Source organism: Choloepus didactylus, chromosome 13, assembly GCF_015220235.1.
Source record: "Choloepus didactylus isolate mChoDid1 chromosome 13, mChoDid1.pri, whole genome shotgun sequence".
Taxonomy (NCBI): Eukaryota; Metazoa; Chordata; class Mammalia; order Pilosa; family Megalonychidae; genus Choloepus; species Choloepus didactylus.
Window position 1 is genome coordinate 73,002,770 of NC_051319.1, and position 23,155 is coordinate 73,025,924.

General features: G+C 34.9%; 1 protein-coding gene across 2 annotated transcripts in view; it reads right to left on the reverse strand.

The window, feature by feature from the left end:
• The window catches only part of FNIP1 (folliculin interacting protein 1), a 182,033-nt gene that overhangs the window by 18,677 nt on the left and 140,201 nt on the right, over window positions 1-23,155 (reverse strand). For both annotated transcript variants that reach the window (XM_037802246.1, XM_037802245.1), the window contains 4 exons: window positions 8,034-8,180; window positions 6,968-7,137; window positions 2,841-4,260; window positions 1,852-2,020 (listed from right to left, as the gene is read on the reverse strand). In XM_037802246.1, the coding sequence (XP_037658174.1) occupies window positions 1,852-2,020; window positions 2,841-4,260; window positions 6,968-7,137; window positions 8,034-8,180 (1,906 nt within the window). The remainder of the gene's footprint in view (window positions 1-1,851; window positions 2,021-2,840; window positions 4,261-6,967; window positions 7,138-8,033; window positions 8,181-23,155) is intronic.

The window sequence follows — 23,155 nt, forward strand, 5'->3', positions numbered from 1 at the left end:
GCTTCTACCTTAAGGAACTAGAAAAACAGCAAACTGAACCTAAACAAGTAAAAGGAAAGAAATAATAAAGATTAGAGGGGAAATCAATGAAACACAAAAGAAAAACAGAAAAGCAATGAAATGAAAAGTTGCTTCTTTGAAAAGATCAAAAAAATTGACAATCCTTCAGCTAGAATAAAGGTTGGCAAACTTTTTCTCTGTAAAGAGCCAGGCAGAAAATATAATAGGCTTTGCAGGCTATACGGTCTCTGTCACAGTCACTCAACTCTACTGTTGAAGCATGGAAACAGTCACAGAGTACATAAAAGAATGGGCATGGTTGCGTTCCAATAAAACTTTATAAAAACAGTTGGCTGGCCAAATTTGGCCCGTGGGCCACAGTATGCTGACCCTTGATGCATATTGTCAAAAAATATCTACCCAGCCATCTTTTTGGAGAACTACCCCCAACACATACCTGAGGGAAAAAAGCAAAAAGGAACAAGACACAGATTACCAAAATTGGGAATGACAGAGGAGACATCACCAGTGACCTTACAGAAATTTAAAGGATTATAAGTGCATACTATAAACAACTTTATTCCAACAAATTCGATAAATGAAACTAAATGGACAAATTCCTAGAAAAACAAAAATTACCAAAACTGACTAAGAAATAAAAAATCTGAATAGATCTATAAAAAATAAAGAAATTAAATTAGTAATTTAAAATCTTCCAATAAGATAAGCCCATGACCAGATGGCTTCACTGGTGAATTCTATCAAACATTTAAAGAAAAAATACCAATCCTCCAGATACTCTTCCAGAAAACAGGAAAGGAGTATTTCCCAATTCACTCTAAGAGGCCAGCATTACCCTGATATCAAAGCTAGACAAAGACATCACAAAAAGAAAACTATCAGACCAATATCCCTCAGGAATATAGACTCCAAAATACACACAAAAAATTAGCAAACTAAATCCAACAACATATACAAAGGATTATATCTAATGACAAGGTGACAATACAAGGTTAGTTTAACATCTGAAGAACCAATCAATACAATAGACCACATTAACATTTTAAAGAACAACAACCACCTGATCCTCTAAATACAGAAAAAGCATTTGACAATATCTATCACCCATTCATGATTTAAAGAAAAAGACAAACTTTCAAAGAAAACTAGGAATAAAAGGGCATTTCCTCAGATAAAGGGTATCTACAAAAACCCTACTGCTAACATCACACTTACTGGTGAAAGACTATGTTTTCTCCCTAAAATCAGGAACAAGACAAGGATGTCTGCTATCACTACTTCTATGCAACCTTATCCTGAAAGTTTTAGCCAGGAAAGAAAAAAAAAACAACAGGCATCCATATTGGAAAGGAAGACATAAAAATGTCTATTCACTCATGACAGGATCCTGTATGTAGAAAATCCTAAGGAATCTGCACAAAAAGCTAACAGAACTAATAAAAGTTCAGCAAGGTCTCAGGATACAAGAACAATATTAAAAAAATCAATTGTACTTCTATATATTAGCAACAAACAATCTGAAAATGAGATTAAGAAAATAATTCCGTTCACATTTAAGCATTTGCAGCTGTTCAATTTTGTAAATAATCTAGTGACGAACATCTTAGACTACATAAAGTACTTTCTATATTTCAAACTTCCATTTGGTTAGATTCCTGAACTCTCAACTTGCATTTAGAGTGATAGGTTCAAGGATGTAGGTATTGTATATAAAGGGAACAATGACTGTGTTACATGATGAAGTACGAATAAAAATAAAAGGCAATTCTGGGTTCTGCTGATCAAGAGAGTTTGTTCTAAATAAATCCAAAGACAGTGAAGGTCACTAACCTGCACAGCATGGGACAAATCCGATACCAGACACTGACGGAGCCTCTCATCACTCCCAATTCCTTGAAGAACAAAGTCAGGCACATAAGATGAGCAGTAGCCACCCAGCAAGGACCTCCCAAAGTTGGCAATGTTGGGCTGAATAGCACTCACTTCAATTAACTTGGACCTGAAAGAAAGATCCCAATTATCTAATTAATAATAAACATTTATCAATAATAATAATAAATATTTTACCAATAAAAAATTTTTGGACTCTACTAGTCCATATTTCTAATACCATCATTTTTTACAAAATACACTCAAGGTAAAAAAGATTTTAAATAAAAACTGGCTCAGGTGCTCAATCAGACCACAAAATAGTCAGTCCTTCCTTCCCAGGAAGGGGCCTGATGAACAACTTCATAATGAGGTGAGCATAAATCTTTCATGGTGGACTTTTGGAGAGTTGTCCCCTGTGTTTGTAACACATTCCTAATACACTCAGATATATGAAAACCATTATCCAAAACAAAGCATCTAAATACCTTACAAATCCAAAGGTTGGTGTATAATATTTCTTAACTATGGCTCTTCTCCTTGTATACCTGGCTCACAGTATACATTCCCTGTTTCCTCTTAATCTTGGCCAAAATGTAAGTAACCTTTTCCATCATTCTCAGTGACTACCTCTCCCTACTTGCCAGTCTCAACACAGGCTTTTCTTTGGGCATAATTCACTCCTAAATAGCTTGAAAATTTCAAAGTAATGAGAGATCTCCTGCAATCTTTCACTTTTCTCTGGTGAATTTACAAAGCATTTCTGGGGTACCTGAGGGGCTTAGCCTTTAATCCTTCTATGAGTTAGAGAACACAACAGTAAAAGAGAATTTGTGCAGGAAAATGATCTCTTCTTTTATATCACTACTACCAACCTTCAGGGACCAGCCAAACAATAGAATGAGTACAACTTTATATGAATCTATTATAGATTAAAACTTCTAACTTACCCAGGAAAAGGTATCTCATCCTCTTCTGCCCAGTCTTCTTGTTCTCCTCCACAATAACTGCTGACTTGTCTAGTCATATCATGTCCTGTATCTTCACTTTCACTATCACCAAGGGCACTATCTGAACTTTCATTTCTTGGAATGTCCCATTCAGTTCCTACAGCAATTTTTTTCTCTGAATTCTCTTTATCCCCATTGGGGTGAAGAATGGAGAGCATATCTGTTTGGTCCTGCTGAAGAAAGCAGGTTTTACATGAATCTTGGCAAATCGTTTCTACACATTTACAAATATCATTGTTCTGTTTGCTATTTTTTGTGCATAATCTTTCTGAAAACTCTAATGTACAATAGCGTTCTTTATTGTCTATATTTGTTTTATCTGGAATATCATCAATAGTCCTGGTTTCAATTGAATCATCATTAAAATATTCATCAAATAAACTCATGCTTTCTGGGTCCGAATGATTCCAACAGGGAAGTTCACAGGGCTCCCCAGAAACCGTGTTCTGTGTATCAGACTCTCCAGATTGGTCCTTAGTTGTCTGTTTAGTTTCTTGATGCTGATCAATAGCTCCTCTTTCTTCCTTCAGTGGTTTGGTGTGATGCCTGGTGATCTGATCCACCACTGCCTGACTCCGTAGTTCGGTATCTGAATCAGGTGACATGGAATCCCCAATCAGGAAAGTAACCTTTGTCTGGTTTGCCTCACAAGAAAACACAGCAGACACAAGCTTATCTGGAGGTTTTTTTTCTACAACCATTCCTGTGGATCTCATCACTTTGCCGGTGAGGTTACCTGAATCTAGCAATTCCTCACTCTGCCATTTTTCCTCTGTTGGCTCTAAGCCTGACTTGGGCAAGGCACACTTATCCACTGGAGCAGATCCTGTGCAAAGAACAGTCTCTAACTTGGTGTCAAGGCAAGTTCTTAATTTATCTCTGTAGTGTTTAATATCAACAGCATTTTCCTCTTGGCAGTCAGAAGGAGAAATCATTTGGCATTCACTGGAAGTTTCTAGCAGCTCCTTAGAGATGTTTCGAATATCTTCTCTCTCTTGTTGTGAAACATTCTCTATATTTTGTTCAAGGAGTGGACGACTGCAATATTTACAGTTACAATTAGGAGTCCTTGTTTCTTCTGACTCTTTAAAGAGCAAACTGTTTTTGTTTTTATGCATCGTGATAAGCACATACTCAGATTCTTCTATTTCACCTTTCTCTAATGTGGTAGTAATTACTGTGCCTGGCATAACGATAGCTTCATCTTCTCCATTTTCTAAAAGATGAGTTTCTTGGAGTTCAGAGCATCTTATGAAATAAGTAAGAAAATAAAGCAATCTCTGGACCATGTCTTGTCGTTTGCCAACTACCACAGTCCTTGCTAACCGTACAGGAGAGCCAATTGCGCCATACAAGTCTCCTGAAAAGGAAAAATCAGTTAATAGAAACACTATTCACACAACTAAATAGTTTCTTTTCAAATGATCAGAAACCTACTCGTATTGTATGAGGATAGTTCAGATTTTACTTTTAGTTCTTTAATAGATGAATAATGTTCAGGACAGTATGGTGAGATAAATGGTCTTAATCAGGGATTCAGGCTTATGGAGGGGTTTTCTCACTTCCTCCCTAAACAGATGCTATGGTTCCAAAATGTCAAGCAAAGAATCAGTTCAAAAAGTCACATTTACCAAAAACATTCTCTGTGCCACGCCCCTGGCAGAGCACTTTTGTTTGGGTGTAGAAGTACTGCCTGAAGTACTATACACACAAGGATTCTGTAGTTGTTTACATTGCAGAGAAGAGGAAGCATAGTATCTTCTGGGGTTAGGTAGAGGGGAAAGGGAGGAAAGGAGTAGTGATAGAATGTAGTAGAGCTGTAGCAGTAACACAAAATAATTATCCCTGACTTACATCCTAACCCTGAACTTTAACTGTTGCTGTCGACCCAGGACTCAACACTGGCTCCCATGTTTCAAAAGTCCTCATTAAGATGAGGCTATGAGAATTAGGGTAAGCGCTAATTCTATATGACTAAGGTGTCCTTATAAGAAGAAGACAGACAAAGGGAAAGAAGGCCATGTGAAGACAGGAGACAGAGACTGGAGTGATGCATCTACAAGCCAAGAAACATCAAGGATAGCAGGGGAACCACCAGAAGCTAGAAGCTAGCAAAGAAGGACTCTCCCCTATAGGATTCAAGGGAGCACAGCCCTGCCAACACCTTGATTTCAGCCTGCTAGCCTCCAGAACTGGGAGACAATAAATCTCTGTTGTTTTTGTCTTCTAGTTTGTAGTACTTTGTTACAACACTCCCAGGAAATTAAGACAATATGCAAAAATTAAATACATGCTTTAGATGGTTTTATGATTAACTTTCTCTTCTAGCTAAGACACAGGCCCTAATATCATCACGCCACTGCTCAAAAGCCACTCTCAAAGATCCCACTAATTACCAAACAAACTGAAACTGCTTTTACATGGCAAATCAATCTTTCATAACCAGTCCCAAGTTACTTTTCCAGCTTTAACTTCACCCTTTTCCATCTTTATTCACCCAAAGCTTCATTTAAGCTGGACTACTTAAATTAGATTACTGGATTTGCCTTGCACTTTTAATACCTAAATCCCTTTACTCATATCACATACTATTCCCTCCCTCTGTAGCTCTGCTACTTGAAATCTGTCCAAAGCTTCCCACCTAAGTAGCCTTTCTCAGGCAAAAGTGAGCTCCCCTTACTGAAGTTACACTGAGCTTTTTATTTCTCTTATAGTTACTCTTAGAATTATCAGTATTAGACCATCAACTTCTTGGGGAAAGGACTAAGTATCATTCACTTTTATATCTTCCAATGCTCTTTGCACAGAGCTGTAGATATATTATGTACTCAAAAAATGTTTGTAGAACTGAAAATAGATTTTAAGTGTCCAAATTAAAACAAAATACTACTGAATTACTTGATTTGAAAAAAGTTAAGCTAATATCCACACAGTGGAGTAAATCTCAAAATAATTATGCAGAATGAAGGAGCCAGACCAATAAATGTATGTACTACATGCATATACATACAATTTTAGAAAAAGCAAATCTATAGTGACAGCAAGCAAACCAGTGACTGGCTGGGGATGGGGGAAAGGACAACAGGGAAGAAGGGAGTACAGGGAAGATGGGGAGGAGCAAGAAAGAGGGATTACAAAAAGGCATGAGGAAACTTTTGGATGTGATGGATATACTCACTATCTTGATTGTGGTGCTAGTTTCAGAGGGGTGTGTGTGTGTGTGTGTACGTGTATTCTAAAACTTATAAAATTGTACACTTTAAATGTGTTTACTGTATGTCAATTGTACCTCAATAAAGATGAGGATGGGAGGGAGGAAAGAAGAGGAACAGCGATAGAGGGAGAGAGGTAGATACGTAGGTTAGTAACATGAACTGATAGCCACGTGACAGTCTGCCTGCCAAAATGTTCTCACATTACTCTCCCCCCATTTCCACAATGTTATGAAGTATGTACTAACTATGATTATCCCCACTTTATAAATAAGGAAAATGTGTTTCAAACGTGATCTGCCTGACTGCACAAGTATGTGTCCTTAAGCACCATGCTACATTACTCCCTAATGACTATGAACTCATCAATCATCCTTTCTCTCCTCTATTACCCCTTTATTTAGTGGTACCTAGCACTAAGGAAAACATTTGCCAAATTGACTCAACAAACAAACCAAAAAAGTGGAAAAACAGAAAACTCGATGACTACTTTCTTAATCATATTTATCTTGGCTATCACAGGTGAATTTGTTGATTCACTCTTTCTAGGTTAAGTACCTAATGCAAAATACAAACTTCATAATATCCTGAAGACTGTTAGTTACTAAGTAAACCAGCCATTAACCTGCTCTTCTTGCGCCAGCTCCAGTTCACTATTATAAGGAAGAATATTAGGTATAAGATGGGGATAGGACAATTGAGCAGAAATGAAGGGACAAGTAAAGGAGAAGGTAAAACAGGAGCATTTAACTTTCTTTTTTCTTTTTTCTTTTTGCTGTAAAATAACTCCAGACAGTTACACAAAAGTATAAATGAAGCAATGCGTAGCTGTATATAGGTTTTCAAACTACATACCCAGTTGTGCCCAAAGTGGGTTATATGGATGAGTCTTTGCCAACATGTCCACACTCTGAGAAGAATGTTTTTCTAAAAATATTTTTATAGGTGGTTGTCCATTTGGCATGACTGTTGGAACCCAGGCAAGATGATTGGTTAGAACTGCAGTAATGAGAGCTGGCAAGAATCTGAAAACAAAATGCATCCTATCAGACTCCAATCTGCTTTCCAAAATGCAGGATACAGCAAAGAGAATACATATTATCACATGTCTGCATGACATAAAAAAGGAGAAGAAAGAGGAAAGAATAGGTGTATGACTAGGATGAAAATGCAAGTTAATAAATTTTTTGGTTGGGGAGGAGTTAAAGAAAATCCTTAAAATTAAGGAAGAACATTCACAGGGAGCTATTTCTGATAATAATGACAACACAAAAATGTTACTTTACTTGAAAAACAATGGGTTAATTTTGGTATTTAATCTGAAGAGTTCACTAATGAGTCAACTAACAAGTTCATATATTTCCAAATTACTGAATGAGAAAATGAAGGAAATTACTAAGGAAACTTTTGACTACCATCAAAGAAAATAAAAATATTTGAATTATTCATCTGAATTCTAGGGCCCTGATGAATGATAGGAAGAAAATAACATTGTGAAAGATCACATTAAAAATGTATCATCAAAAAAATAAAAAATGTATCATCAAAATCCTAGCACTTTCTCATATTTTTTAAATTCCATTTCCATAAAATGAAACTGTTATCATAAGTGGGTACAATTTATAAAGATGAGAGGCCTCAGAAACTTCTATCAGATGTGAGGAATTTTAATTTAACATATAATTAAAGGTATTATTACTTTTTCTCACTCAAACTTCTGTGACATTCTTCTACTCTCTCTAGTCTTTCTCTTAATTATCTTTTAGAATTCTATTTTGGTTCTTAGTAATATAACTATAAAGATAATGGTTCATCCTTCCCTTTATTGGGTTTGATCTTTACCTAAATATTCAGATATAATAAATGATAGCTAAGTTAAGTAAGTAAATAAATAAATAAACAAATACATAGTTGTCCGTACTGATTTTTAGAAGCATTTTCCATTAGAAAAGTGAACTCCTTCATGAAACGATGGCAAAGCTGGTTCTTTTCTGGAGTCCCCGACATCATTGTAAGCCAGACAGGCTCTCCAATCCGTGGCATTGTGTACAGATTACAAATTGTTGTTCTAAAAAGAGGAAGACACCTTATGAAATTCAAGAATCCCAGAGTTGCATACTTGGAAGATAAAGTTTAAGATGCCAATTTGGGCCACATATTGAGACACTGAATCAGGTCATTTCTTCTTTGTAATCAACAAAGTTCCATGGGAAATGTTCTGTACATGAATTCAAAATAAATAGGTCTGACTCTGCCTCCAATGAACTGTGTCCTCAAGTTAATTATTTCCTTACTTTACGCATCAATTTCTTCCATATCTAAAACAAGGGGCTAAGACCAGATCATTTCAAACCCCTCTTCTCACACTATATAATATTTTAAGGCATATACTATACTTAAATATACTGATATTAATCAACAATATATAGTAAAGAAAAATATTCTAAATGGGGTATCTATCAACCCGCTGAAAACAGTTTATCAGCATCGTTTTAATGCCTATGCTGAGACTCTAGTAAAGTCCTGAAGGACAATGAGGACATAATACATGCATGCTATATTTTCTGATTCTCTCTCAACCTTCTACAGTTTTCCTTTGAATCAATACAAGGAAGGATATGATTGCACAATCATTTATAGTGCTTTTCTGCCTGTCTCTTGGATTTATTTAGTAAACACCTTATCCAGTGACTTGCAATCTCTCCAGAAGGCTTCAAAGCATGCCTTAAAATGCCAGTTCTTTTCTTTTTACATCAAATTTGTTCAGCAAAGTTCTATATACTCGCCAGCCTAAGCAATTCCTGCAAGGCTTGGGCCTTAAGAAACTAGCTGAAACCTCAGAAGCTATAGAATGGTGTCCTACTTCCTACTGTCTAAAACTGTGTTGTTCTCTATCTAGCCACTAGCCACATATAGTTACTCAGCCCTTGAAATGTGGTTAGTATTTAAATTAATTTAAATAGTAATGTGGCTAGTGGCTCTAATATCAAACAGTGCATCTCTAAAAAGTGCTCAAAGATCTCCACAACTAGTTATCTATCTAAAGTATAATTTTCTTCCAAAAAGACATCTTCAAGTCCTAATTCCCAGTCCCATGAGTGTGATCTTATTTGGAAATGGGGTCTCTGAAGATGTATTCAAGTTAAGACGAAGTCTAAATGGATTAAAGTGGGCCTTAATCCAATATGACTGGTGTCCTTAGAAGAGGAAATTTGAACACAGATACAGACAGACACCAGAGAGAAGGTCATGTGAAAACGGAGGCAGAGGTTTGCAGGGATGCAATGGAAGCCCAGGAATGTCCAGGATTGTCAGAAAATACCAAAAGCCAGAATGAGGTAAGAAAAGAGTCTCCACTACAGGTTTTACATGGAACAAGGTCCTGACACCTTGTTTTTGGACTTCTACCCTCCAGAACTGTAACAAAAAGTTCCTGTTGTTTTAGGCCATCCAATTTGTGGTACTTTGTTATGGCAGCCCTAGGAAACTGAGACACACAGGACCCAGAAAAGGAAAAGAAGTTTCTTACCTATATAAATTTTATTGAATCTCAACCCAATATGAATATCATACATTACTATGGATAAAAGTGATGGTCACTTTAATGAGTCCTTGGTACAGTATAAAGTCATTGCTGGTAATTAAAAAAATAAAGGAGAAGAATTAAAAGTATTTTACAGAGAAAAGCATCCTTAGAATATAAACTAAAAATAGATGGAAAAGCTTTTTTAAAAACCTCTTAAGAGACTTCCAGGTAGGACAGAAAATTGAACGCAAATGTTTATCCTCTCTCAGTTCTGAGATCCCAATTAAATAAATATCAGTTAAGAATTTGGAAACAGACAAACCTCCATAACAAACAGAATTGGAGAGAAGCCACCAGTGAAAATTACAATCAGAGATTTAATAACATTCTAGAAGGTAAAACATATAGAGGAAAAGTCCACAGAGGAAGACATAGACAGAGAGGAGGTAATTTGCCCCACTGATGTCAAAAAAGACACAGGACTCATAACTGTCTGGTATAGCAGAGGGCAGGAATTAAGATACAGGACTGAAAACCAGAAGACTAATTCAAAGTCCACAAATGGTCGGTGACCCCTGTCATCCCCAAATTTTCCCAAAGAATGACTACAGATAGGTGAATAGAGAAATGACCGCCCCAACTCCTTTCTGATACTTTAGTTTTTCTCAATACATAAACAGATACACAGTATATCTTGTAGTATTAAAATTTCATGGTGAGGGAGTGACTACTAGGGAGAAAAAAAGTCTAAAAAATACTCCTTCAGGAAGTGATAATGAAAAAAAGGGCTGAGAAACACTGCCTTACAGTGAAGGTCACTAGTCATAAGTCTGATTTTACACAGAGTTCCCAACCTCCATTTCAGTATCTTACTCTCAACTATGAATAAGCAACCAAAAAACACCAACATTTAAGGAAAGCGTCCAAGGAGAGAAAGAGAAAAAAGCAGAAACACACAGACACACTCACACACACAAAACCACCCCAGAGGAAACAAGAAAACATTTTTAGAAATCAAAAAAAGATTTGTTGTAATGAAAATATTTCATAGAAGGGACAGAAAACACAAACCAGAAAGCAATGTATTCAGAAAAATAAAGAGAAAACTAACTTAAAAGAAAAGAGACACAGAAGATCAATCCAGTAGTGCCATTTCTAACAATGAAAATTCCCAAAAGAGAAAAAGAGGAAAATAAATTATCAAAGCAATAACACTAAAAAATTTACCAGAGCTAAAGAATGAAATAAGTGATATAACTATACTGAGAGGATCAAGGACTAAAGAGCAGGTATAAATTCATCCATCACAGCAGAAACTAAATAAAGATATAATCTAACATAGATAAATCAAGAAGCAGCAGCATTAACTATACCACTTAGTAATATGGAGGTGATAACTAAAAGAAATAGCTGTGGGTTAAAAGACAATGCTCCTTTGCAAGAATGGAGGATCTGAAGGAGTGGAATAGGGTTCATTTATTTTTCAATATTAGTGCTTTTATTATACATATTTTTGTTTCTTAATCATGCACATGTGATTTTTGATTAATAGAAACACTGTATAAATGAACAAGCTGATCAATTAATCCTAATAAGTGTTTTCCAGGAGTTTCTTCAGCATATTAGTTCTACTATAAGTCTATGCTCCACCAGCCAGAGCCAGATCCCTAACATTGATATTAACACTGAGGACCTTTGCCTTAGTGTTAAAGGATTATATGCTATGACCTCAGAGGATATCAACTGCAAAGAAGGAAAAGAAATTGCACAACAGTGTTTCCCACTATACATAGCTCTATGTTGATTGTTGACATTAACAAACTGGAATAGTGCTTACTTTCCCCTAATGATTATGACCTAAATTTCAGTGGTAGGAAGGGCAAGCATTTTCAGTCATTTAACCTCTTATTTTTCCCCATCTGTGTCCAGAGAATGAGAGACTCCTTCAGCTTGAAGGCACTTATGGACATGATTTAGTCTTCTTTGGTATGTACGAAATTTAAGTACAAATTCAAGAACTTCATCACTGCCAGGCTAGCAATGCTAACTCACCAAGCTTCCTGCTTCTCTAGGTTTCAGGGTTTCCCTATACATGTGACTCATTTCCTTCCTCTTCTCAACTACCCCAAATTCATTAACTGTTCTTGTATCAATCATTCTAAAAATTAAGAGATTAACACTTAATAATTAATTTAAAAATTAAGTACATATTAAAGTACTTCTAAAGAAAGTCTTATTAAAAATTGTTAAAAGGCTTAATGAAGTATTTTAAGCATATTCGATGAATGTTTAACTTAGAGCCTTTCAGATTAATGCAGTGACTGAAATAAAATAAAATATGTCATATACCTTCAATGATTTCAGAACTCATGCATTTTGTAAATTCTAGACTATTTTAAAATTCTAAGGCTAGACCATGAGTACTACCCAAAATCACAGCAACTGACTAGATACTTAAATAAAATTTTTAAAAACAAAAATTTGTTTACACTCTAAAAGGAAGACCAGTATTCTATTAGGGGAATAATGAGACTGATAATATTTACTATTCTAGTAACCTGAGCTGGATCTATAATGCCAGTGTTTCCTCCAAGTCCAAACAAAGGCTCTTGGCCTTTTGTCACATAGCTTGTGACTAGAGAAAAGAAACTGTTAATCCCACGATGTAAGTAATAGCTACAGGTGCAAGGACAAAGATTTATTGCCTATAATACCACAAAATGGAACACTCAAAAAGCATGCTGCAGGTTTTTTTAGCCAAATAAGCAAGAACAACTGTTCAAAACATGTATTTAGAATTATTCATTTTTTGAATTTTTTTATTGTGAAATATAACATATATACAGAAAAGTGATAACTTTCAAACTACAATTTAACAAGTAGTGAGAGAACAAATTGCAAAGAATGTTATGGGTTACAGTTCCACAATTTCAGTTATTTCCTTGTTGTGAAGTAAAACATATATACTGGTCCCAACAAGGTCAACTAAACTTTGGATAAAATCACAAAAATAAAATAATTGCAAACAGAATAACTGACCATTCATTGTACATTTCCTTTATAGTAGAGGCATAATGTCCATCTCAGGAAAAGAAAAACCCTTAAGGCTCTTTGGTTGCACTTTTAAGGAAACTAAAATTTAGAAAATGACAAAATTAGAACTTTTCATACTTCTCTAATTCTACTTGTACTCATGAATGAGGCATATTTTACAGATTTATGATAGAGAATTCATTTAGAAAGCTGTGCTGGAGTTTACATAGTTAAGTTCAATTTTCCGGGTATGAAAATTGCTCATGAACTGGGCTGCATTGGACTGTGGGGCATAGAAAAGTTGTCATAAACCTTTAGGAATAGATAACTACTGAGTCCAGTTGATAATACCTTAGCTTCTCATGATAGGTTAACCATGTTTTGGTTTAAATAAAACATAATTTCTCCCTGCATACTCAATCTCTCTCAAGAATTTCTAAGTACAGACACTCATAATTTCAAGGCAAAATTATTCTCAAATGCCAACTCCGACATCCCATCTCAGAGTTGGACAGCAGCAACAGCACAACAAAAGACATACAGGTATTCCAAGCATTATAATAGTATAGGGATAAGATACAGTTTGGTGTTTTTCTCCTTCAAAATAACTTAAGCCAGTTATTCCCAAAACATGTTGCAAACAGGTGGTAGGCCCCAGATCTACTGATTCAAACTCTCAAAGTTTGGGAAACAGTTTTCATTATGATTCTCTAATGACTATTATACAATTAACTCGGAATCTTAATGATTTGGGAGAATCTTAGAGGTCTACGATGCTGTGAGTTAAGTTTCAAACAAAAGTCTAGATCAATTCCAGTTTTAAATGAATCAAGTTTTCAACTCTACTTCAGATTAGCAGTGTGAGTTCTTACATAAAAATACTGATTAAAAATATTGGACTTCCAGTTTCGGCTGTAATACGTAAAGAGCTTGGAAGTCATCACTCTCATCCTTACAACAAGAAAAAAAGATGAACAGAGTGAAAATCAGTGACTTTTCTTAGCTCCATCAGGGAATTGAGGTCATATGGTGAACTGACGTTCTAAAAACTGAAGAGACAGGTGAATACAGAGAATCATAGCTCAGAGCAGCTTACTTGAACTGACGCCTCTGGAGTCACAGTGACTGGTAAATTACAAATTGCTGGAGGCTGAGTGTGGGCTAGCTTGAGAGTTAAAAACTCCCGGGCGGAGGGCGGGGGGGTGGGGGGTGTTGGAGAGGCTCAGTCTAGAGGGACTCCAAACTTTCATAAGTTTTACCAGCAAACACTCCACCATGTTCTCACAGCAAAGATCAGAGAAAAATCCTCTCATACTTTAGTCAGGGAAAGGGGAAAAGCAAGCATTTTGAAATTCACTCAGCGCAATCTCCCTACTAAATGCCTGCTGTCAAGGGAAACTACTTTACCAGAGCCGTATCTGACCTGGGGGGACGGCAATTAGACAATTCAAGCCTCCTCTAGCCTTCAGGTCTCACATACGGGTGGGATGAGGGTACGGGGAGAGCTAAGAATCCCTTCTGAAGGCCATTGCCCAGGGACTTGTATCAACCAAACAACCTGAGATTTAATCATAAGATTTCAGAATGCTTCCCCCCTCCCCAACACCTTACCTCCATATCAACATATCCCCTGCATAACAACAGCGGACTGCAAGTAACAGTGAATTCCAAGATAAGGCCTCCAATTAGGATGAAATCTTAAGGAAATTCAAAGCCAACAGGGGCAAAAATAAGAAAACTAGAGGAAAGTGAAACCTCTAGCACCTAAAACTACAAAACACATTACACAGAGCCCTGATCTCAGCCAGATTAACATAAAACTTCACATTAAAAACCTGATTTCCTCATTCCTATTACTAGATACACACCATGTCTGACTTTCAACCAAAAATTACAAAGCATGCTAAAAGGCAAGAAAACACATAGCGTGAAGAGACAAAGCAGGCTTATATACGAAAGACATTTTGGAAGTAACAGATAGGAAATTGAAAATAACTATGTGATTAATACGCCGAGGATTCTAACAAGGAAAAAGGAGACAACATGCAAAAACAGATGATTAATGTAAGCAGAAAGACAGAAACTCTAAAAAAGGAATTAAAAGGAAATACTAGAAGTAAAAAAAAAAAAATTAATAAAAATAAATAATGCCTTTGAAGGGCTCATCAGTAGACTGGACACAGCAAAGGAAAGAATCAGTCAGCTTGAAGATATGTCAACAGAAATTTCCAAAACTGAAATGGAAGGAGGAAAAAAAAAAAAAAGAAAAGAAAAAAGAAACTAGCAAAGAAACAAACAAAAACCCTAGAAGAGAATATCCAAGAACTGTAGGACAATTACAAAAGATATCATATATGTATAATGAATATCAGAAGAAGAAAAATGAGAGAAAGGAGCAAAAGAAATATTTGAAGTAACAATGCCTAAGAATTTTCCAAACCTAATGACATTAATTCACAGATCCAGGAAATTCAGAGAACTCCAAGCAGGATAAATATAACAAAAAATCTATACCTATGCATATCATATTTAAACTACAGAAAACCAAGGACAAAGATAAAGTCTTGAGAGCAGCCAAAGGAAGAAACCTCTTTACCCATAGAGAAACAAGGAAAAGAATTACATTGGACTTCTTATCAGAGACCATGCAAGCAAAAAGAAAGTAGAAGGAAATATTTAAAGTGTTGAAAGAAAAAAAACACTAACCTAGAAGTCTGTATCCAGTGAAATAATCATTGAAGAGTGAAGGAGAAAATAAAAACTTTCTCAAACAAAAATTGGAGTGTCACTGGAAGAACTGCCTTGCAAGGAATGTTAAAAGATGTTTTTCAGAGAGAAGAAAAATGATATATGCAGAAACTCAAATGTACATCAGGAAAGGAAGAGTATCAGAGAAGGAATAAAAGAAGGTAAAATAAAATCTTGCATTTTTCTTATTCTTAATTGACTTAAAAATAACTGTTTATTCAAAGTAATAAGAGCAGCAAAGTATTGGACAATTATAGCTAATGGAAAAGTATAATGAATGACAGAAATGTTGTAAGAGGTAGGAGGGAGGAACTGGAAATACTCTGTTAAAATGTACCTGTAACATCTGTGAAGAAGTAAACTGTTATTTGAAAGTGGATTTAGATAGTTGTAAATACACAGTAGAACCCTGTTTTACATGAACTCAACACACACAAATTCAGGTAATATGCAACTGGCAATCAAAAAAAAAATAATAAATAAATAAAGGCAGAGAGAGATAATTAAAACTTTAAAAAATTATTTCTGTGATTAATTTGGTCTACTTATTGATACTACAGTATTTGCCTTATTTATTTAAAAATGTGTGACAGGTATCCTCGTACACAAAATACGAGAATTAAATAACGGGGTTCACTATTATGCACGATTTTCAACTTACAAGAAGAGTACTGGAATGTATGGGTCACGTAAAATCAGGTCTTACTGTATATTGCAAATTCTAAGGTTACAACAAAAAAATTTTTTAAGAAGTATTACTGACATGATTAAAAAAGGAAAGAAAAGTGGAATCATAAAATGCTCAATTAAAATCACAGAAGGCATAGAAAGAGGGGAAGATGGAAAAAAAAGAAAAACAAGTGCAATGAATAGAAAACAGTTGCAAACGTGGTAACTATTAATCTAACTATATTAATAATCACAGTGTGAATGGTCAAAATACCATTTAATACCAGTTGAAGACAGAGACTATCAGAGTGGATTAAAAAAAAACAAGATCCAACTACATGTTCTTTACAAAATACCTACTATTAACATAACAACTAAAGTAGGTTAAAAGTAAACAGATGAGGAAAGATATACTATGTGAATGTTAATTAAAGGAAACCCAGAGTAGCTACATTAATTTCAGAGAGAGCAAACATCAGAACAAGGAAAATTATCAAGGAGAAAGAAGGACATTACATAATAATAAAGGGGTCAATTCACCAGGAAGACATAATCTAATGTGTATGTACCTAAAAACAAAGTGGCAAAATACATGAGGCAAAACCTGATAGAACTGCAAGGAGAAATAGACAAATCCACTCTTATAGTTAGAAACTTCAACAACCCTCTATAAGTAGGTGACAGAACCAGAGGGCAGAAAATGATAAAGCTATCATGGACTCACAATAAACTGAATCTAATTGACATTTACAGAATACTTCATCCAACAACAGCAGAATATGCATTTTTCTCAAGCTCACATAGAACATTCATCAAGATAGACCACATTCTGGGGCCAAAACACACCTTAAAACATTTAAAAGAACAGAAATCATACGAAGTATGCTCTTAGCCCACAATAGAACGAAACTCCAAATAACTAACAGAAAAATAGCTGGAAAATCCCAAAATATTTGTAGATTAAATAGCACGTTCCTAAACAACACATAGGTCAAAGAAAAGTCTCAAGAGAAATTTAAAAATACTTTGAACTACATGAAAATGAAAATAACTTACCACAATTTGGAGAAGGCAGCAAAAGAAGAGCTTAAAGGGAAATTTTTAGCATTAAACACACATGTTAGACAAGAAGAAGATTCAATATCAATAATCTAAGCTTCTACTTTAAGAAACTAAAGACAGAAAAGCAACATAAAAGTAAACCAAGTAAGGGAAAAGAAATCAATAAAAATTAGAACAGAAATCAATGAAATTGGAAACAGGAAACCAATAGAGAAAATCAGCAAACCAAAATATGGTTCTTTAAAAAGATCAATAAAACATAAACATCTAGCCAGACAAGTCAAGAAAACATGAGAAAAGACCCAAACAACTAGTATGAGAAATGAAAGAGGGGTTCATCACTACTGACCCAGAGATGTTGAAAACTTAATAAAGGAATATTATGAACAATACTATGCCCACAAATTTGATAACTTAGAAGAAATGGACCAACTTCTTGAGAGACATGAACTACCAACATTCAGATAAGGAGAAGGAGAAAGAGAAAATCCAAATAGGCCTCTATCTATTAAAGAAATTGAATCAATAATTGATACTGTTCCAAAACAGAATGGACCAGGCTGAGGTGGTTTCACTAGTGAATTCTAACATTTAATGAAGAAATGACTTCAATTCTCTACATCTCCTCCAGAAAACAGGAGCATTGGAAACACTCCTTAATGCAATCTATGTGGCCAGCATTACCCTAAATACCCAAACCAGATAAAGACATTACAAGAAAGGAAAACTACTGAACAATTTCTCTCTTGAACAGAGATGCAAAAATCCTCATCAAAATATTAGTAAATTGAATCCAACAATGTGTAAAAAGAATTATATACCACAACCAAGTAGGATTTATTCTAGGGACAGAAGTCTGGTATAACATTTGAAAATCAATTGATGTAATCCATTATGCATCAATAGACTAAAGAAAACTCATAAGATCATGTCAATAGATGCAGAAAAATATTTGAAAATTCAACATCTATTCATGATAAAATTCTCAAAAAACTCAATTTAATAAAGAACATCTACAAAAACCTACAGTCAATGTGCTGGCTTGAATCTATTATGTCCCTCACAAAAGCCATATTCTTTAATGTAATCTTGTGGGGCAGACTTATTAGTCTTCTGACTGGGGTGGGACTTTTTGATTAGGTTGTTTCCATGGAGATGTGACCCACCCAACTGTAGGTGAAACCTTATGATAAGATCATTTCCATGGATGTGTGACCCTGCCCATTCAGAGTGGGTCTTAATTAGATCACTGGAGTCTTTTAAGAGAGCACACAGAGAAAAGGAGCTCAGAGAAGCTGAGAGAGACATTTTGGAGAGAAGCTAAGATATGTAATCCAGAGTTTGCCCCCGGGGAGAAGCTAAAAGCCAGATGTTTGAAGATGCTTGGAGATGCAGACAGAAAGACATTTGGAGATGCTAAGCTAAGAGATGAAGCCCAAAGTTTGCCCCGGAGAAGCTAAGAGAGGACCTCCAGACGCTTAGATGCACAGGAGCTGAAGAAGCTAAGAGAGACAGAAAGCCCAGAGACATTTTAGAAGCCATTTTGAAACACAACCCAGGAGCAAAGGACCAGCAGATGTGCATTCCCAGCTACAGAGGTGTAATGGATACCACTGGCCTTCCTTCAGTGAGTATCCCCTTGTTTATGCCTTAGTTTGGACACATTTATGGCCTTAGAACTGTAAATTTGCAACCTAATACACCCCACTTATAAAAGTCAACCCATTTCTGGTATTTTGCATTTCGGCAGCTTCAGCAAACCGAACAGTCAACATCATACTTACAAGTGAGAGACCAAATGCTTTCCTTCCCACTAAGACTGGGAACAAGGTTAGATAACCTCTTTCACTCACCACTCTCATTCAACATTAATCCCAGCTAGGGCAATAAGACCAAAAAATAAAAAAATTAAAAAAAAAAAAGAAAAGATAAAAAGAAAGAAAACTTAAAGGTATACATATTATAAAGGAAGAAGTAAAACTGTCTTTTCTTGCAGGTGACAAGATTTTCCATGTAGAACATCCCAAAGATCAACAAAGAAAACTCCTGGAACTAATAAGCTATTACAGCAAGGTTGCAGGAAATCAGGTAAATATACTAAAGTCAATTGCCTTCTATATGAACAATTGGAATTTGAAAATTAAAAACAAAATAACATTTACAGTAGCACCCCAAAAATGAAATACTTTGGTTTAATCTAGGAAAATTTGTGTAGGATCTATATGAGGAAAACTATAAAACTCCGATGAAATAAAGTCAAAAAAGATCTCAAGAATAGAGAGATGTTTATGGATAGGAATATTCTGTATTGTTAAGATATCAATCTTCCCAACTTGAGCTATAGATTCAATGCAATCCCAATCAAAATCCCAGCAAGTTATTTTGTGGATATTGGCAAAGTGATTTTCTAAAGTCTGCATAGAAAGGCTAAAGACTCAGAATAGCCAACACAATACTGAAAAACAACATGGTTGGAGTATTCACACTACCTGATTTAAAGACCACTATAAAGCTACAGTAATTAAGATAGCAAGGAAAGGGTGAAGGAACAGACAAATAAGATGAATGGAACAGAACAGAGCTTGAACCAGACCTATAGAAATACAGACAACAACTTCTGACAAAAGAGCAAATACAATTCATCAATGTAGAAAGGAGAGTCTTCTCAACAAATGATGCTGGAACAATTAGACATCCATATGCAAAAAAATATGGAACTGGACAGAAACCTTACAGCTGTCACAAAAATTAACTCCAAATGGATCACAGACCTAAAAGTAAAATGCAAAACCATAAAACATCTAGAAGATAACATAGGAGAAAAATTAAGGTGACCACGGGATTGGAAATAATCAAAAGCATGATCCATCGAAGAAAAATATTGGTATGTTGGCCCTTATTAAAATTAGAAACTTCTGCTCTGTGAAATACACTGTTAAGAAAATAAAATACAAGTCAGGAACTCAGAGAAAATATTTGCAAAACACATCTGATAAAGGATTTGTATCCAAAATACACAAACAATTCTTAAAACTCATTAATAGCAACCTAAGTAAAAAGTGGGCAAAATAGTTGAACCTTACCAGATGCACAGATGCCAAATAAGCATACGAGAAGATTGTCAACAGCATGTCATTAGGGAAATGCAAATTAAAACAACAATGAGATAACACTATACAATTATTAAAAAGGCTAAAATCCAAAAACGTCTATTGAAATGCTCCATAGCTCAGGCCTAGGAACTCCTCTCTTTTATCCAGTTTCCATCACTTTATATATCATCTGTAAACTAATGAATTTCAAATTTTTATCACCAGCCTGGACTTTTCCCTTAAATTTCAGACTCGTGTTTCACTCAGATATCCAATAGGCATCTCATAGAAATACTGCTCTTCCCCCATCATACTTATTCTACCTGCAATCATTGCCATATTAGTTAGCAACCCCATTTGTGCTGGCTGGACGAGTTCTGACATCTGCAATTAAACTGGTTTCAAAGACTTCATTCAACATTAACAAAAAAGAAAAACATTTATCTTGAGCCTAATGTGGCCCTCTTTCCCTTTAACTGTAGAGCACTTACTGAAATATCACTTTTAATGATAAGAGATTTATCTAATGCTAGTTTACCTAATGATTAAGCGTGATATATTAAGATTTGTTCAATGTCAAACCATCGACATTTGGTTTAAGTATTTTAAGTACAATTTACCTCCTTGAATCATACATAATCTGCTTTACTATTTATATTAAAAGAAAACATCTCAATGGCATGTGAATGTGGTAGAAAGGGGAAGTTTAGAGTCATGTATGTCACCAGAAGGAAAGTTGGAAGGTTAAAACATGGGAATGTATAACATAGTGAATCTTGTGGTGGACAATGCCTGTGATTAACTGTACAAATATAACAAAGTTCTTTCATGAACCAGAACAAATGTATGACACAATTGTTAGTAACAGAGGGGTTTATGGTGGGCGGGGGGGGGGGGGGGACATGCCTACTGCAAGCTATGGACTACAGTTAACAGTAATATTTCAATACTCTTTCATCAACAATAACATTGTTGATACTACACCAATACTATGGGTCAATAATGGGGGTGGGGGATAAGGGGTATGGGAGGATTTGGGTTTTCCTTTTAATTTTTATTTCTTTTCTGGAGCAATGAAAATATTCTAAAATTGATCACAGGATTGTATGCACAACTATGTGATGATATGTGAGCCAGTGACTATATACTTCGGATGGTTTGTATGTGTGAATATATCTCAATAAAGCTACAAAAGAGAGAGAAAGAGAGAGGAAGAAAAAGAGAGAGAGAGAGAGAGAGAGGGAGGGAGGGAGGGAGGGAAGGAAGAAGGAAGGAAACACTGAAAAAAAATCAAGAAAAAATTCTGACATTAAAGTTATTTATATCATCTTAGGCTTACAAAACCATCAAATTTTGTGCTTTCACATAAAAAGCCTTTCAAAACATACAGAAAGGTCTACATAAATTGAGAAATTAGAAAGATAAAGTAGTCTGCATATCAGTCAACCCATTAAATTCCCTCTAGAATGCTAGAGGGAATGTATTTTATCTATAAATAACATTTATATAAGGCTTTGATTTAATCATGAATGGCACCTCAACTGTAGTGATCTGAACTGTATGGACAAATGATGTTATGAATATTTTTGCATACAACTCATACATAAACCATGAAGATAGTGAACTAAAGAAATAAACTGATTAAAATACAGCATTATTTATAATGCTTCATAACTTAAAGGCCTAAAATTAATGTTAAAATAAAATTAACATATATATGGCAGAAATACTGCCTCTAATGTAGTTTGCCCACACAAATTATTTTCCTTCCAAGACAAAAAAGAAATAATGTAGGTTGAAATTAAATTCTCTAATGTGCTTTTCTCTAGATATTCCCTAACTACTGAGTTTACTGTACAAAAAAAAAAGAGAGATATTAAACTTACTTTTAATGACTTTTCTCCTAAAAATTATGCTGAATAAGACAAATGCACACTTAGAAATTTCCTTTTCAATAACTGAGTCCAATAGATGATTAATATGCAATAGGTATAAAATAAACATTTTCTACTTGAACAAGTGAAAATATAGTTAAGATATTCCACAGTAATTTAGGTGATTTTTACTATACAATTTCTATGTAATGGCTATCTGAAACGCTATAACAAAAATTATATAGAACTGTTCTATACATAGCTTTTATTTAGGGAAATAAATTATGTAATCATAAATTCAAAGTTTCTAGAACATTATAGAATATGGAGAAGCATATAAATTTAAAGTATGTTGCTAAGGCAATGAACTCTCCTCCTGGAAGAGATTTTTAAAAAGAAGGAAACATTTACTTTCATTATAGTTTAATTTAAAACAATATGAGAAAAAAGAAAAATAACAAAAAGCAGAGCTGAAAACAAACATGGTCAAATTTACAAAATACCCTACTTCTTAGTCACCTCATTAAAAAATTTATATATGACATGCCTACAGTTTCACTATAACACTGCAATGTCATAAGCTTAAACAGTCTTTTACTTCAAAATGGAATGATGCATTTAACAAAGAACCCAGAAGACCCCTGCCACAATAAAGGACCTTCAGTCTTCAAGGTACAAAAATTCAGTTTTATTTCTAAAAGTAAGATACCAGGACTGCTGGTATGCAGCTGAACTTTTTTTTATTTTAATTATTATGCATTTATTTTTATAGCTAGCCTATTATGACAAAGGATACTGATTCCCCATCTAGAGTAATGATTCATTAAGCTTCATTTTGAAATAAATTTATTTAGGTATAAAAGAGGGTCAATTTAAAGAGAAACAAGGAATTAAAATGGCACAGATGATATGCAGATTTGGCAATGTTGTGAAGATGTAATGTGAATGACTAAAGTGGGGGAGGCACTGCTACAGACTGTATTTGCCACAGAAAATAATGCCATCAGTAATGTCAGATACTCTGCTAAGTTCTTTACAT